Source organism: Ambystoma mexicanum, chromosome 10, assembly GCF_040938575.1.
Source record: "Ambystoma mexicanum isolate Mex_15411 chromosome 10, UKY_AmexF1_1, whole genome shotgun sequence".
Lineage (NCBI taxonomy): Eukaryota > Metazoa > Chordata > Amphibia > Caudata > Ambystomatidae > Ambystoma > Ambystoma mexicanum.
The window spans coordinates 637,998,481-638,016,971 of NC_090932.1; the positions used below are offsets into that span (position 1 = coordinate 637,998,481).

An 18,491-nucleotide genomic window follows, 5' to 3' on the forward strand; every position below is an offset into this window, starting at 1 on the left:
TTGGGCACAGCATCGTGAAGGTGACTTAAAGAAACAGTGCTGATATATATTATGGGGACAGCATCACGAAAGTGATTAACAATGGCAACAGTGGCATGTTTTGAACTCAGCTTCTTGACAGTATTTGTATTTGTATTTGTATTTTATTTATTTGTAATGCACACCTAACCCGAAGGTAGCCAGGCGCAGAGGCAGCAAGAGGGTTGCAAAGCTTCGTTACATACGTGTGGCGAGGTCCAGCTAGGGTTACATTGCCGGAAATATCACGCCAAGTCGGAGGGTAGAACATGTACTTTAAAGGCAGTACTATAAACATATTTACAATTAATGCGTAGGTGACGAACATAACATGTGCATTAGGGCAATACTATAAACAAATTTACATTCAGTGATGCGCCACATAGTAGAGGCACATCTGGGTCTCTAGGAGTCATTGTGAGTCGAGGGATTTGAGCCAGTTGATGGTCCTAGCTCTGAACTGGTGGTAGGGTAGGTCCTCCCTGCACGAGGGAGGGAGTTCCAGTATTGTGCTGCTTTTACTGGAAAGCTGTTTCCCCCAGATGTAGTACGTTTAAACCTGGGCACCAGAAGAAGGTTGGAATTGGCCGTTCTCATGGGGCGGGAAAGGGTGGGTCTGGTAAATCTAGCGATGAGGTATTGGGGGGCTGCTTGGTGGAGGCATTTGTGAATCAAAGACACTGATTTAAGAAATATCTTGTCCAAAGTGGATAGCCAATTAGCAGATCTTCTGGAATCTGAGATGTGGGCTTTCTTCGGGATGCTAAGGGCCGCTCTGAGGGCATTGTTCTGGAGTATTTGGATTTTGTTGGAGATATATTTGTTACAGCCTACATATAAGGCATTGCAATAGTCCAACTTGGACAGGATCAGTGCCCTGGCCAGGGTGGTGCAGTTGGTGGGGGAGAGAAAGGGTTTGGCTGCCCTTATAAGTTTGCAAGTGTAAGAGGTGGAGAGGCCATTGCGTTCACTTGTTTGTTCAGGGTAAGGGTGGAATCTAGATAGAATCCGAGGGTTTTAACCTCCTTAGCTACCATGATTTTGTTGTTGTCAATTATGAATGAGGAGTATTTGTGGCCCAGTTTGTTAAGGAGGTGTGTGGAGCCTAGAATGAGAAGTTCCGTCTTGTCATCATTCAGGCATAGTCCATGTGCGGCCATCCATGCCTGGATGATGAGGTACACTTTATTAACGAAGGCCAAATCCTTATCATAATCCCCCGACAACGGGATGAGGATCTGGGTATCATCAGCGTAGTTAGTGTAGGTGATACCCTGATCGTCTAGATCATCAAAAAGGGGCTTCGTAAAAATGTTATAAAGTGTAGGGGAGACGCACGATCCTTGCGGTACACCGCATGTGATCGGGATAGGGTCGGCTGATGCTGTTAATGAGAAGACTCTCATTGTGCGGTTATTGAGGAAAGATTGGATCCAGTTAGTTGCATCTTGAGAGAAGTGGGCAGCTATTTGTAGGTGGTTGCACAGGATCTCATGGTCGACCAGATCGAAGGCCGCAGAGAGATCAAGGAGAAGCAATAGTGCTGTCTTCCCCTGGTCTCTCAGCTCATCTATCTGTGCCTTGAGATCTATGAGTGCGGTCTCTGTTCCGTGTTGTGGCCTGAAGCCTGATTGACGGACGCCTAGGAGTTGGAAGTGCTCAAGGTAGTGTTGGATCTGTTGGTATGCTATTTTATTGATGATTTTGAGGAGGAAAGGTACTGTGGTAATGGGGCGGTAATTGGTGGGGGTGGATGGGTCCAGATTCGGTTTTTTAAGCAGAGGGAGGACCCAAGACTGTTTTAAGTTATTAGGTACGGTGCCTGACGTGAAGGACGCATTTATTAGCTTGGTGATAAATGGTGCGAGATCACCAATCACCAATCACCAATCACCAAATGAGTGATTTTCAGTGAGATGTTTGGCATATATTGTGAGAAGAGAATAATGAAAGTGTTCTATAATGCAATGCTGACATACTGACCACCTAGAAAGAGACACCTCCACAGTACCCAATTACTTTCAAACTATACCCAAAAACACATCAGTAAAGCAATCTTTCATTTCCTCTTTTTCCCAACTAACCTTACTCATACCTTCTATTTTCGACCAACAAGAGTGCCTGGTAACCATGCAAGTGGCAGTGGTCTACATCGCAGTAAGGGACATAATATAACATTTGTCATTGACGCAGTCATCATGAAAACATTGCAAACTTCTCGTGTACGTTTGGTGAATTTGAATCTGTTGAACATTTCCATAGATTAAACTACAGAGGTTTGCAGACCATGATGTAGGAAGGTGGATATGACTTACTATCAGACAATCTCCACTTGGTAGGCACTCCCATTGTGTGGACATTGCCTGAAGGTAAATAATAGCCAACTACCTGAAAAAATGGTGTGCTACCTTTCAATGGATGCAATCCCAGGTATTCTTTGTTTTGTTTCCTTTGAAAGTACAGCATACAGCGAGGCCCTACCCACATCACCCAACATGACCTATATGGTGTTTCATTCTAAGCCTATCCACAAATGTTCTCTCAAGTTATTCTATACTAGAAACATGGTCTGATTCTTTCACTTGTGATTCATTTTGTCCCATGAAATGAGGTATCATTAGATGCTAACCAGTCAACCAAAAGTATCTAAATTGTACCTTTAGAACAAGAATGATATGGATAAAATACAAGACCGAATATTCAACAGTGAAAAATGCTGGTAAAGAAAGGAGACAGTCACTACCAGAATGTTTTGCAACATTTATTGGCATGTACTTTAAAGGGCAATTTCTTCGCTGTGGACAGTTAGTTGGCGGCAATAATCTGATCAACCCATGCACGGAGCTTGGTCACACGAGCATAGACTGCTGGGATTTTGGTGGAGCATGTGCTGCTGCCCCAGGAAACAATTCCAACCAAATTATAGGCACCATTCCTCTGGCAGACCAGTGGGCCACCGGAATCACCCTGCAAGTCAAAGACAAATGTGCATGTTATGCATAGCGGCTGTGCCAAGAAACAATACTGTATATAAAAACTTGCTTGTCAATTGTGCTGATTATGTCATGCCTGCCTCTTATATATACAATGCTGCAGTTTTCCCATTTAGTTCATTTGACCCTTGTCCACAAACATTCCAAATGTTTTTAATTTACTTTTTATGTTTTATAATGCTCTAACTTGCGGGGGTCCCACATCAAAGCACCTGGGAAAAACAAAGCAGGATGAGACAGAGGTGTAAGATATATACAATGAACAGGAAGCATGGGATGCGTGTGCATGTCCAAGCAGTCTGCTTAGTTGCAGTCAGCGTTTGAGCTCCGATTTGTCAATTAGTTTACATAGTGTGGATGTTGTTTGCAGGTTATTCATAATACAACAAACATAATACAAGTGGACATAGGAACAAGTGACATTACATCTGGCAGGGTCATGAAGGCAAATACTAGGTTATCAGGTAAATTGCTAAATTTGGCAGTGGGGCCTGAAGTGCTAGTTATCAAGTATAAGTGTGGTAGAGTCAAGTACCAGAGTCATTGGGGGAAGAGAAAGTTATTTGGTTAATCTATGTTGGCCAATCTGTATTAGATATTTTAAGCATGGAGACAGATCTTCACATTACTTGTGAACTTCACGGGTGGTGTTGGTTATCAGGGCTGTGCAAATGTTTTTGCAGATTTTCAGGCCTATTGCTGCAATCCCCTTTCCTTTTGAACTTGTGTGTAGATGTTGTAATCCTTTTATGATCTTAGCCATGTTTGTTTAAGGTTGAGTTCATACATTTGGGAGCAATCTTGTGGAGGAGTTGAACTAATACTGTTGATTGTGTGTATTATTCTCTTTGCAATGGGAGCCAGTTGAGGGTATTTATACCTGGTGTGATGTGATCATTGTTTATGAATTCCATTATAAGTCTCTGTGCTTTTCTCTTGGCTAATTTGCAGTTGGTTCAGTTGGACTGTGTGTAGTCCTCGATAGAGACTATTACAACCGTCTAGGAAAAAGAGAGCAATGGCTCTTAATACATAAATTGTCTGTGTCATTTCCAATAAGGTGCAATTCTCCTGAGCATGTGGAGCTGGTACTGTGATTTTCGGTAATATTCAATCTGCCTGAAAAAAACTGTTTTAATGGGAGATTTGATCGAAGATTTGATCAAATATGATCATTGTGATCAAATCTCCCATACAAAGGGCATTTTAGTGAACAAGGGGAGCAGGGGATGCGGCGGTTCCCCCTCACCCTTGTTCACTATAATGTCAGCAGGGGTTGTAGAGGTGTCCCATGCACCGGAACGCTTAAAGAGTTAAAAAAGAAACGTTTACAAAAAACAGACCCTGCTGTGTCGAATCCGACTCGCGTTGGAGGGACGGATCCGACACTGCAGAGACGCCGGACGAGCGGCGGAGGCGGTGGGGAAAAAAAGGAAAGTAGAGGAAAGGAGCAGGGGTTTGGAGTATGGTATGATTTGTGTTGTTTTGCCACAGTAAAAACAGATTTGCAGCAAAATTGACTACGGTTAATTCCTACGCTAATCTTTACACTTCGGTCATACAACCCAAAACGTGATTTTGAGCTCGAATGTCTTTTGAAGATGTAGTGAGGGTTTAGTGTAAGAAATGATACCTAGAGTTCATACCTGGTCCAATGGAGTGGGTGCTGTACCCATGAGAGTTGACCATTTGAAGCATAGTTTTTTGTGTGGTTGTTTTTAGAGGCTTAATGCAGAGATTGCACTCTATGGTCAAATCCTGGATCCTCTGCAGTCATTGATCAAGGATTACTAGGGCTGTTGGTTTGCTGTAAAGTGCTTTCAGAATCAGAATTAAAAATCAAATCTTTCTCTTGTTGAAAGGTAAAGGTAATCTTCTTTAATAGTTATATAATTGTTTATCAGTAGGAATGATGGAAATAGTGTCATTTTTCTAACTTTTGTGGACAATAGAAATTACCTTAACACATTTACCAAATGCAGGGTTACCGATCTTTAACATAGGTACACATTGGTGGTATTAGCCTATGAAATGCACTTTTTACTAACACAGGGGCATTCTAAAATAAAAGCACATTGTGTGTCTTCTCATAATGTTGTATCATCAAACTCTTTGTAAAAGCATGGAAGTCGTTGTGGCTTCACTGGTAAAATCCTCAATTTAGTTTCAGATGGTCCCAAAATAAAAATATCATTTTATATTGACTGTCCGTACTGTCTATTGACAATTGATGTTTGAAGTGTTTTCTCTTTGACACAAGGAACACTGCTGGGCAGAGATATTTTGCATCTATGCACATCCCAAGATCCAACATAACAGGGTGGTTCAATGCATCTAATATGATGCACTGTTACAGGTCCATTCGCTGTAAAACAACACTGATAAGAGAACTCCAATACCTAAACTCCACTGCTACAGGTCTAGTCACTGCATTTCTATTGTTACTTTGCTACAACTCTATTTTCCGAATCTCCCACATGCCTTCGCTCTGGAATGCACATGTAGCACTGTCTTGTAGCAAGGTCTATGTGTTATGCCTAAAGCATCTCACTGTTAAATGTTTAAGTCTTATATCCAGCACACATAACTGTTTGTAATTGTCCTTGACCTCCTAGGTATGACTGTTACGGGTCTATCACCTGCCCCCTTACCTCATGGCTCCCCGCCTGTTCACTCTTCCTTCCTCACACTGCTGTCAGAGGTTTTTTTTTTTTTTTTACTTTAGCAAACACACCAACCAGCACTGTTATAGTTTGTTTTACTGAATGCTCCAAGTGCTACTCTTTGACGTCTACTGCACCTCGTTGGCAGAACAGCTGTAGGTTGATTTACTGCACCTCCCGTGCACTAACAGTCTATTCATTAATCACATGTGTTCTCTCGGTGGTGTCTGCTAGCCACACTTCAAGGGGGAAAAGGCATCCATACATACCATGCAGGATGTAGCGCCTGCGCCACCAGCGCAGATCATGAGATCAGATATGTTGCTGCTCCAATGCTTCTTGCAGTCATCATTGGTCAAAAGAGGCAGAGCTGTCTGCTGAAGTTTGTTTGGAGTATTGAGGGCTGATAACAAAATAATAACAAAATAAGCAGAAACATCCTGTAAATGCCATCATGATTGTCACATGAATAAGAAAAGTAGTGTTGTTATGAAGCGTCAAGTAAGAATAAGCAGATATGCCCCGCACAACTTTGCAGGTGAGGCCTTAGAGTACTTTTCATGAACATCTGTAAACGTGTACAACATGCCATGTGTGCTAGTGTGCAATATGAAACCCGACATCTCAACGAGCCATCTACTACATATGTATTTATTTTCTTTACAATCACTGATACATCCAAAAATAAATTAGGTGCACATGTTCACTCTCTCCGGAGTATGCCACCTATTGAAACTGCACTCCCATATGCATGGATTATCTGTACCCAAATGTATCTGCACCCAAAATGCCACATTATCTAATGTTCTACGATGTAGACACTAAATGCCACCCCTGCCTCATCATGGTTTGCTGTATTTAGGCTACAACCTGCTTGATCTCCCATTATTATCAAAGTATTTGTAGCAGAAGAAATTTGGACACCCAACTTTGAAAAAAGGAGCAGGTGTGTGACCTGAGTTGGAACTTCTCTAATAGTGCCTTATTAGTGTTGGAGGTTTTGTGGTGCTAAAGTGTCACCTTTAAGCTAAAACGATTGCATTAGAGTACCCCTAGGGAGAAGTGGCATAAGAGGAGGGACACAAAACGTGTAGGTATTGATTTGTTGTTTACCAGCCCATTGAATACCCATGGACATGTTAATCACTATCGCCATTTACACCAACCTCCTGACACTCCCTGTCCAAAATGCATCCTCCTTGAAACTACTTGAGATAGCTTTTTCAAGATTTGCCATCGCATGTTGTGCTCAAAGTGCCTGCCAGTGTATTTTCAAAGCAGTCTTCTGAGAGTTAATGACTTAATTGGAACTGTAAATGCAATACTAGTGCAATAATAATGTCTTAAACAGGTCTGACTTTAGCCACTCAATCTACAAGCACTAAGGTCCTGTTAAAACAAGAATTGGAAAAGCCAACAGTTTTGGCTTGTGAATATCTTTTAGGTATTTACCAAGTACTGCTTTTATGTGTCCATGTACTCACACCATTTCGAAATTGCTAGCATTGATGAACAGTTAATACAACTTCGCAGGGCCTGGCCAATACATTTCCCATGCCTACACAAAAGCCAAAACTGTAATGACCTTGAAAGGTCTAGAAACTGTTTTCTTACAGTGTGCCACACAATGTCATGTGTTGCACAATGTAAAGGAAAAGAGCAGCCGCTTCCTGGTCTGTCCTGGGGTGCCATGGTATCTTTAATCCCATATATGTTTGTGTTTCCTTCACAGCCAGATCTATGCTAGTCTAGAGGATCTGGGGCATGAATGGAAAAGAAGAAAGCAGCTTTGTGAGCTTGTTTCAAATCTCACTTCTAGTGCTCAACTTATTTTTAAAAATAAAATTACATTTCTTTTCACCAATTGGGCAGTGTAAACATGGAGTGTTGTAAATATCTTTTCAAAATCAAGTATTGATCTGTGGGTCACAGTGATATACATCCGGTTTTAAACTTCACCATCGGATTCAACTTTTTCAATTATTTCATAAGGCCAGACTCCATGGCCCACATGATAGATGATGGTGTGATGTGTTGTTTCAGGTGTGGGTGGTCTTTTGGTGATTTCTTTCTGGCATGTTATTGTAATCTGATTGTATCCAGACTTGAACCCCTCCAGTTGATATGGAATCCTGTATTAAATTGCTGCACTGAGGTAGAGGCAGTAGTGTGCTTTTCAGGCTGATAAGACAACTTACAGAACAAATGCCAGACAATGGGGCACCATATGCAAAGTGGCATTGTTTAGTCTAGCTGTGCTTGGAGCTGGGAAGTGTCTCCAGGGTGAGAGAGTGGGAACCATGCAGCAATCGTTTTACTAAAGCTGCCTTAGGCAAAACCATAAGAAAATAGGAAGGTATTGGTGTACTCAAAAGCAGCACCAAGTGGCAGTGACCCGTTATAGCAGTGAGCTTAGGTGGCTGTGGGAGGAATCTGAGCACCAACAGAAAAGTTATTGAAGGTAGCACTGCTGGCTCACAGCACACTGGATAATGTTCACAAAAAAGATCAATACAATTAGAAAACAGAAAGAACATTGGTGGTCTTGCGGGTCTGAGCTGGGCTGTTAAACATCCTGCAATAGTTCAACTACGCTTCCAAAGCCATTCCTTAACCCCGACCTCAGATTGCACATACCTCAGCTTAGTGTGTGGTTCATGCATGAAACCGACAGGGGGAGCAAACCTTAAAATCTGTACACCAAATGTGTCTAATCAACATAATGGCATCTGCATTGTAAAACAATATAAATATTAATGGACAGGTAAAATACACTCTTATTATTATAGCAGAAGGGGTGTCTGTGTGGCAGACAGAATACCGTACACGCCTCCTACAGCTGCTCGCTCGACAATCAAATATTTGTAACCTATGGTTCATTCTGGCTATGAAAGAGATGCCTGAGTGCATATGAACCCACTGGGCTTTAATCAGACTCCCGCCACCATAATATATGGTTAGGGTTGCTGCTCCCCATTTGAAATGTGTGGCGTGTGCACCTGGACAATAACAGAGAGCACCCAACATTAATCCAACGTATTCAATTGAAGACCACAGGTCACAGAATGTGTGATGGATAGTCACTCAGAAGATAAATGTTTGGAGTAACACTGCATATTAGCTTTCAAATACATACATTACTGAGACGAACATGATACTATGACTGAAGGGTGCTGAAGGGTATGCATACCGAATTTCTTGCCCCACATTGACATCCTATGCAGTCCTGGATACTGATTTGAAGTGTAGGAAAAATACAACTCCCTGAATGCAGTAGATGTGGAAATAAGAGGCCAATAATGAGACAAACACGTGTGTGTAATAGAGACCAGACTATGGGCCTCATTACACGGTAGGCAGTAATGGTTTACCAGTACCAGTATTTTACCGGTACCGGTAAACCCTTACCGCCTTACTACGAGGTCCCTTTGCTGGTTGGAGAATTTAACGCCTGCTTTTTGCAGGTGTTAAAAACCAACCCACAAAGGGACCAGGGAGCTAATTACGGTACCGCAATTTGCGGCGCCGTAATTAGCTCCTTCCCCATTCCCATTATGCCCTATGGGGCAAAAATGGGAATGGGGAAGGGCAATGGGGGAAGGGGGAATTGCCGCCCCACCAACCTTGGAATAGGGCGGTAATTCCCCTTTCCACCAAAGCGGTGCCGGTATTTTACTGGCATGGACCAAGGTGCTAATAGCACCTTGGTCCGCCGCCGTCCGTGTAATGAGGCCCTATGCGTATTGATTAGGTCTGAGTGAACTGAGTTTTGCAGACTTCCATCTACCTGAACTCCCATGTATGTCCTAGTTAAATCTCATATCTTCATTGTTTCCAAAGTTCATACATGTTTGACATTTTCGAGAAAAGTGTTGACGATATTTGCACATTTTCTGAAAGTTTCATTTAACATCAGACCAAAGATCAACAGGCCCGGATCTGCCTCAAGTTTGTATGGCAAGTAGCGGGGCTCATTTATGAAGATGTGCACTGAGAAACATCAGGAGATGCCTGTAGTCATCTTAGATGCGAGCCTGATACCCATCTCCTGATTCACGTGGCCTGAAACTGGAGCAAAGCTGGCGATGACTGGAGCAAACCTAAGTAAATCACATTTGCACATTTCTGAATCTCATTTTACTCGTCTACTTGCAATCACTTCCATTTGGGAATCATTGCTGATTACATGGCATGGGCCTAGCTGTGTTCCAATTAGGATTTGATGCAAGAATAATGGTGTTGGTCTAAAGATCTCTGATGAAAATGAGAGAAACTGCAGATGAAATCACAGTAAAGTGCAAGGTATTATTTTCACTCAAGCAATATTTGCACATTTATAATTCACTGCCATTATTCTAGCATATAAATTGCGGTTGCCAGAGATGGAACAATGAGCTTATCTGAGGGCTAGATTTGCCAGATAGACGTTTATAATTCACTGATGTTTGTCATTGAGGTTAATTTTCTCCAAATTTGGTATTTTGATTGTTATTTTAGGTATGCATTTATATCATTTTGATCAAATGTATATATGCATTTTTAAACACGTGCCCATGTTCTGAAGGCTGTGTTTGTCTGAAATAAACGTCTTTAATGGATTTATAATTTACAGTTATTGCCATAGAGGAATTGCAAATGCCCACTTGAGGGGTGAAAGGATTGATATGTCCATACAAATATGGAGCAAAATTCAATGCACCGCTGACAAAAGTTTACCCTTCAGTATGAGTGCTCATTAAATATATAAAAACAGGCTAAACTCTGCTATTGGAGAAACAACGTTGAGTATATATCTCGGAAGAAATCTTAACCAGACCATACCGCTGATGATCTCCTGTTTTAAAGACCACTAACATTTCTGTTGTTATACCCCTCATCTGCATTGCATACATTTGTTATGCTCCTACCATTCTATTTGTTATTACTCTGATAGTATCAGTTGCAAGGCTAAACATTGCTTTTGAAGAAGACATGTAGATTGTGTAAGGACAGCAAACACCTGGGAAGCAACCACCATTTGCTAACATGCTGCCCTAAGCTTCAAAATGCATTCGTGAAATGTTTGGGTCACTTCGTTATAGAATATAGAATGCTAAATGCTGATAAATGTGGCTCTGTGATCTATCAGGTAGAACTTCATCTTTAACTATTGCAAGTATGAATCGATATCATATCATTGTTTTAAGTGCAGGATTTTAAGATGTTGTTTACACTAGTTTATATATCTATTTTATTTTGTTCTGTATTATTTTACACCAAATTTGAATACTTTCTTTATGTGTGGAAAGTTAAAGTATTGTCTATTTCACATTATCACAATATTAAAATATATATGGAGCAAAATCCTGTGCAGAATAATGGGTACATTCATAAATTCGCTGTGAAAAAAATTGATGAACACAGGAGATCTTTTCTGGATTGGGTGTAAAGATTGTTTAAATTGTTTGTGGTTTCACTTTGCTTAGAATACCTGAAATTCACTGATTAATAACATCTTAAACAACTCCTCAGAAGGAAGGGCACATCCATCAACCTCTGTGGAAATATTTAGTTGCTCGCTGTTATTACTCTGTTCATTGGACACATCTATCAAGTACAAGGATCCAGATTTTCAAAATGAGGAAAGTGTTACCCCAGTATCAATATTTGTTTCAGATTCCATGTTCTCTACTACTGATTGAGGATCCCCCCGTCCTTGCATGACATAAATCTCTTGCAATATTGCCTTATCATTTTGTTTCTGACATTGCATTGAAAGATTACCAATATAGTTGATACATTGGGATTGTGGTTTGAGAAACAGAATATCTCAAGGGCAACATTTAAGTGTTAGCCTAACCATTGTGTTTGGCACAATATCACTTGGGATCCTGTGGCTTGGGTGATGCTCATCTTTTGGACCGGGGTAGAAAAATATTCTATGCTGAGGAGGCAGATTGTAATCTGTCACAGTCAATTAAACTGGTGCCAACGATCTGTACCTCACTACAGAACATTTGGTCCTTTCATGGTGCTGTACCTTGAAAGGATTGATAAACCCATCACATGATTATCATTCCTGCCACAGCACACCTGATGATGAGAGTGACTGTCCCCGAATGAGTCTATGGATTACACTGATGGTTTTGGGAGAGCTGGAACTACAGTGGCACATTCTGGTTGTCTACTTGTGTATAGACAATGCAGGATGTCTCCCACCACTACAGTAAAATGATTTATTTTTTTATTTCTACCACCGGCTGGAGCATTTATAAAAGTAATGTTTTGCACCAACACAGAAATCCGCAAGGAGATGATAACGGATCATGGTGTGCAGCGACTGATAGAAAAGATATCTTTCAGGTGCCAACAGGGCTTGTCTTTTATCAGCTTGTATCTGGTTATGTTCCATTTTGAAGATTTCCTTAAAAATTAAACTCACTCTGTTTTTAATTTAGCTTCTTTTTTGTGATTTCATTTGGGTCAAGGCCTATGTTCGCTCCCTGATTTTGAAACGATCTGTGTCAAAGATGTTGTCACTTTCTGTAATTTCATAATGTGAATAAAGAGGGTGTAAGGTCACTTGTGTTACTCATATGCTTTTACTGAAATGACAAAGAAAGTCTTTAACTAGATTTGTGAAACTACAAATTAATTTTGTATAGCTCTTTAAACGGTGATCTTGTTAAAGGAAATAAACCCAAATTGTACATTTTGTGTACTGAAAAAACAAAAGCGATACAAATATTTGATGGCATTACCGCAACTGGGCAAAACCGGAATGTTGGAAAAATAGATGAAATGGAATAGGGGATAACTGTCATTGGTATTGTTGTCATTTTCTAATTGCTCACTAAAATATAATTTAAAAAATACATTCAATAAATACATGAATGAGGTAAAAACTATGTTCTTGTATTCAGTTCGAAAATACAGAAAATCATGTTAAAGTGGATATTAAGCTTACTTTTATGTGTTTCTCTTTTATGCTCATGGTGCAGACATGTGTTTGATAGTGACATGGGGGAGTCCTGACAGATTTGGCTGGCTTACAGTTAAATATGGCGATTTCCCAATGGGCTAGTCTATTAACTACCTATGGAAGAGGTAGATAGTTATCTGGTGAAAGCACACATGAAATTAACCGGCTTGAGATTCATTTATTTAATATAGGATTTCAATTGAATGCGCATCCTTTGCAATAGCGGAAATGTCCATGACTGAAAGATCTTACCGTTGTATCGGGTCTTGCCCCATCCGCTGGTGACACAGACTTCCCCACCAGGATAGCTGTCCCCAACACCTGCCAAGCAGACTGGCTGAATTGTTGCAGAGAATGTAACAGGGGTGGCAAGCTTGATCAAAGCAATGTCGTTGTTAATGGTTTGGGAGTTCCATTGTGGGTGGGTGAAGACCTGTGAAGTTAAGAGTGTGAGAATCAGAAAACAGCAAATCAGAGTGAGGATGCATCTCTGCCTGGTTGACAGGACCAAAGGTTTCAAAAATCTTCCTGCCCGAAATTATTTTAACAGTTCTTGTTTTTGGTACATTTTATTAGCTTCAAAATGCCACCAGGCGTCGAAACACCTTTGCTACACAGAAAGGAGAGCGAGAGAGAAAGAAGGGGTGCTGTAAACCAGAATATCTGGTTGGCATGGCAGCAGGCAACACTGGCGAATTGAAACTGAAAAAGCTAAATGTTTTTTTTTTTTTTTTTTAAATGTAAGTGACTTTCCATTAATTAAACCAGTGCCCAGGGGTTTTTCATTAATTGTGCCAATCCTGAGTTGCTTTTCAAATCACTTGCTTTTATTCTTTTTTTGCTACGCCGTGACCCTAACTTTGTTCCTGCTCAGCCCAGAATGTGTGTGCAAACTGCTATATTCCGAGCACAGAGTTGCAGGAGAGCTGATATTCACAGTGACTTTGTCTCCCCAAGCCCCCTAATCGCCGTTTTGCACCCCACATTTTCTAGCCATAACCATATGGCCCCCCTTTCCCAAGAATGCCCACTAGATGAGTCTTGCCGTTTCACCCTTCTTGCTCGCACTGCCATCCTCAGACACATTGTTTGCGCGAGTCTGTGGACACTAATGAGAGGCTTTACACAAAGGCTACTAAGAACCGCCTTCCTTGTGTGTCAGCTGGGAAAATAAGTTAATTTAGACATTCATTCTCACTTGGGCGACATTACATTTGCATTCGGACTCCATTCCCAAGCAGAGTCTGCCATTCTAATCTTTCCTGCCCAGATTTATTCAGATGGAACTAAAGTTAGTAAGTGGATGAGAGATTAATAATAAGCAATTGTTTTATTACTGGTTTCTACATTTAGTTCTTAGACAGAGTTTCTCTAGCAACTCGAAAAATTCATGTACAAAAATTAGAGGGCAGGTTTGTAGTGAGCCTCACTCCAGAACAGAAGCTTTGATTCAAATCAGTGAATATGCACACGTTTGTGAAGTGGGCAGATGGAAACAACCTGAGTCTTGGTCTCAATAAATACTATGATTTATCTTTAATGGACATATTTATCGTGCCTATACACAAGTGTTTCCAGGCGCCACAGGACAACGTGGGAGGGCATGTGAATCACAAAAGTAGATCAACAAAAACGGCTATATTGGCCTTGTGAAAATCCTACCGTGCAAGTGCTTGAAAAAGTGGTAAGTGCAAGGGGGTAGGGGTCGTAGGGTGGGGTTCCCTGAGGGAAGGGGGGCAGGCAACTGCTGGGAAGGCCAGGTGGCAAGTGTGAGAGGAAAAGGGGGTAATGGAGAATGAGTGTGGTGGACATGGAGGACTAGTTGGGCTAGTCCAGGAAAGGGAGCCCAAGGGCAAGTGCTTAGCAGGGGAGGGGAGAGAGAAGGAAAAGGAGAAAAGGGAAGTTTTGAGAAGTTTCCAGAACTTAAGAAGATCCGGCTCAAGTCTGAGGGGGGAGGGAGTCCATTCAAGAGGGAGGAGCCAGCCGAAGAAATGGATCTACCTCCCACTCTCTGCTTGGAGAAATGTTTGACCTGCAGAGAGTTGGAATCAGAGGACCAAAAGGACTCTGGCCTGGAGGTATTTAGGGAGGGAGAGCTGGATGTAAAGAGGTCCCAGGCCGAAGACAGCCTTGTGGATGATGCAAAGGGTCTTGAATTTGATCCTTGCAGTCACCGGCAGATTATGGAGATATTTTAGGGCTGGAAAGATGTGGTCCCTGGGCTTGAGGCCAAGGATTTATTAATGTATTTATGTATTAATTTAATTGTTTTTTTATAACCAAATAAATAAATAGGGCAAGTCTTGCAGTCCTATTCTGGATTAGTTGGAGGTGCTAAGGGAGGAAAGAGGCAGATTAAGGAAGAGGCTGTTGCAGTTGCAGAGTCTAGCCTAGAGAGAACCAGGGCTCGGGGGAGACGATGAGCTTCTGTGGGAAGGTGAGGAAAGGCAGAATGCCCCTGAGAAGGTGGCGCTGAAAGTTGGACTTCTTGACAAGGTCTATGATGTGAAGAGAGAAAGAGAGAGAGGAGTCAAATATTATCCCAATGTTTTTAGCCTCACAGGTAGGTGAGGGGAGGGGACCCGAGGAGTCTGGCCAGAGAGTGAGGGGGAAACAAGGAGCAGGCGTCCCAATGAGAAAGATATCTATCTTACTGGCATTAAGGCAGAGATCATTGGCAGAGCACCATGCTTGAATAGCAGTCAGTCAGGTTTGATGGAGGAGGAGAAGTTAGAGAATGACAGCTTGAAACAGATCTGTGTGTCGTCTGCATAATACTGGAAATGAGGGGAGAAAATGGAGGTCTGGTGTGCCAGAGGGGCCAGGGTAGATGTTGATGAGCCATGGTGATAAGATAGAATCCTGAGGGATGCCACATGTAGAGAGAGTGGTAGAGGAGAAAAAATGGCCCATATGCACTTGGGAAGGTCTGTTTGAAAGGAAGGAGGTAAGACACACCAGTGCCCTGTCTGTGATGTGTAGGGTATCACCAAGACGGTTTATGAGGATGGAGTGGTTGACTGTGACAAATGCAGAAGAAATATCAAGGTGGATCAGAACAGAGTGAGTGTCAGAGTCCAGGTTAAAGAGTATGTCTTCGCGGGTGTTCAGGAGAGCAGTTTCCATGTCTTTGGCTGCCCTGAAAGAGGACCGGATGTCATGGAGGCATTCAGCTAATTCATTGAGAAGGATCAGTTGGGGGAGGACCAGCTTCTCCATGAGTTTGTCCAAAAAGGGGGTGATAGGGAATAGGGTGATAGTTAGCCGGGCAAGAAGGGTGAGCAGACAGCTTTTATATGAGAGGGTGCACAAGAGGGTGCTAATGCGATTGAGGGAAGGAGCCAGTGCCAAATGTGGGACAAGAGAGGTGATGTTGTTCTTGATGGTTCTGGAGGAGCATGGGAGCACCTGTTTAGAGGAGACTTTCATAAAGCAGACAACTCTAGAGATAGTATCAGGTGCAATGGGAGAGAAAGAGGAGAGTGTGGCTGAAGGTGGACCAACGGAGGCAGGAGACGGAGGTGATGGGGGAGCAGATGACAGAGAGAACAGGATGTCCATAGCTTTGGAGGAAAAGTGAGCACCCACTGCCGAGCAGAGAGCCTGGGAGGGGGGAGCAGAGAAGGAGACTGTGGTAGGATTGGCGAGTTCCTTGCAGATTTTATAGAGTTCAGCTTTGTTATTGGTGGCTCCAGCGATGTGGACTTGGACATGAGCCCTCTTCTTGGAGCAGATGGAGAGACAATACTGCCTTTGGAGTCGGCAGCAGGCCAGTTTGTCAGAGGATTAGCTAGATGGCGGACACGGCCCCTGACACCAAAAATGAGCTTCAAAAAACATCTGATAAAATTGCAGGGAACATGCATCTCACCTGGCCAACAGCGATTGACTTGATTGCTTCAGCACTTGAGCCTCTGTCGTGTTCTCCAAGGACTACGCGGTGATACTTTCTAACATTGAAACCAGAAAAAAACAAATATTGTGAAACTTTCCTTCACAACTGATTAGTACAGGCTTGCACACAGTGCATAATACTGGGGACAAGAGTATATCAATGATTATTTTAGGAGACTATCCAGAGGCCATCAGCTTACTCCATTATTACATTTAATTTGTATTAATTATGTGCATATCTTAGGCCTGTAAGGATATTTGGCGTGTTACAGCACAGAGTACAGCACTACTGCACAGGTAGCAATTTTTTTTTGATGCAGCACCACCACATGGGTGTGGTGCATTGCTATATGTGTTGCCAGAGTAACATGGACATATAAGTAAAGACAGGCTATTCAGTCAAAAACGATTTTTACATATAAGATGCAAATCTATTTTTACAGTTAAAAACACATGTGCACATTCAAAAATGCACACTATTTTTCACCTGAAATGCCTATGGTGCAAGAGACACATTTGAAAATTAATAACTAACCTTATTAATAACTAACCTGACTAATAAATCTGCATTTAACATAGCCCACTAATAAAAATGTGTCTCCAATGCAGAATTAGGCCTACTCTGAAAGTGAACTTTTAAACGCACATTCATTTTTTTTTTCTCTGCTGCTCTGTCCACATAACTACAGGAAGCAAAGAGCTCGAAGGAACAGGAAATCAGTTGGTTACAAATTTTTACTGTAGAAATGAGCCATTGTGTAGTGAGGGAGGAGATGACATGATTGATTCTGATTGGAGCAGCGTCATAGCAAGTATCATGCTAGAGGCTGTGATTAGAGTTTTGCTGGGGAAGCTTGAGGAGAGGGGGAGAACAATGGAGATCTGGCAGAGCTGGGAGAAGGACCTGTTTCCTGGCTGAAGCATTCCTGCTGCAAAAGCTGAGAATTTCAGGCAATAACCCCGGTTTGAGAACGACAGACGCTTGTTTTCACTGGGGTTAATCTTCAAGGGAGCCAAATTCAGAAAGAGAATAGCCGGAGAAAACTCATGCTGAACAGATAAGGTAATTACAGAAGTGTGGGAGCTGTGCGAAAGTGTGCGAAACTGTTCAGTCAGTGTATTCGAGGGAGTCCCAGTCCCTTATCAGCATATGCAATGTTACCAATTGAATATATTCTCGCAGTTCTCTGTTCATTTTATCACAAATAATGTTGTACCATTTCATTTATTTCTGTAAAAAAGGGTTAAACTGTGTTTTAAGGAAATTTCTATAATACAAAAATATCTGAAAACAGATAGCTAGTGTGTATTATTTCTCTCTTTCATTTTGCATGGGAAAAGGTTTAAACGTGGGTAGATTTTTAAACAGTGCAATTGTCATTTTAAAACAGATGTGTGCATGATTATATTCAGTATGGACAGTTGTGAGTGACTGTTTGTAGCATAGCTTGTTGGAGGTACATGAGCCAACGGGAAGAGAGACTCTCTGGACATAGTTCCATACTGTATATAAGGTAGTGGAAATTACCACAAAAATACCACAATAGCCCATGGTAGCACACAACACTAACACTGAAAATGTGGTATCCCTAAAATGTAGGCCTGAGGTCTCTCTAGTGATCAAGAACAATCTAGATAAAAAACAAGGGATGTTGGATATTGGGGCCACAAATAAACCAACCACGCAAATTATCTCGCACATTATCTAAATAGGTCTGAATTCTGAAATAATGCAATGTATTATTGTTATGTGTGATCCAATATGAATACAGAGAGTGATTATTGCTAAAGGTATTTTGGCGGTGAGAAAATACTGCAAAGCCCCAAATATCCACAAAATACCCAACATGCCCTAGCCTTTAAGTGAGCTTAGAAAAGGGATGTTAGCTATCAAATACATAGAAACATGGACACATCCCATCTGGAAAAGTGTATAAAATGGTATACAAATTCTAATGAGAT

At 41.7% G+C, this 18,491-nt stretch overlaps 1 protein-coding gene across 1 annotated transcript in view; it reads right to left on the minus strand.

The window, feature by feature from the left end:
* Window positions 1-2,771: 2,771 nt before the first annotated feature.
* LOC138493204 (chymotrypsinogen 2-like) overlaps window positions 2,772-18,491 on the minus strand; it is a 31,963-nt gene continuing 16,243 nt past the window's right edge. Inside the window, exons 4-7 of the mRNA XM_069620364.1 lie at window positions 16,507-16,585; window positions 12,888-13,068; window positions 5,944-6,077; window positions 2,772-2,985 (exon numbers count right to left, since the gene is read on the minus strand). Of these exons, the coding sequence (XP_069476465.1) occupies window positions 2,824-2,985; window positions 5,944-6,077; window positions 12,888-13,068; window positions 16,507-16,585 (556 nt within the window). The 3' untranslated portion in view covers window positions 2,772-2,823. The remainder of the gene's footprint in view (window positions 2,986-5,943; window positions 6,078-12,887; window positions 13,069-16,506; window positions 16,586-18,491) is intronic.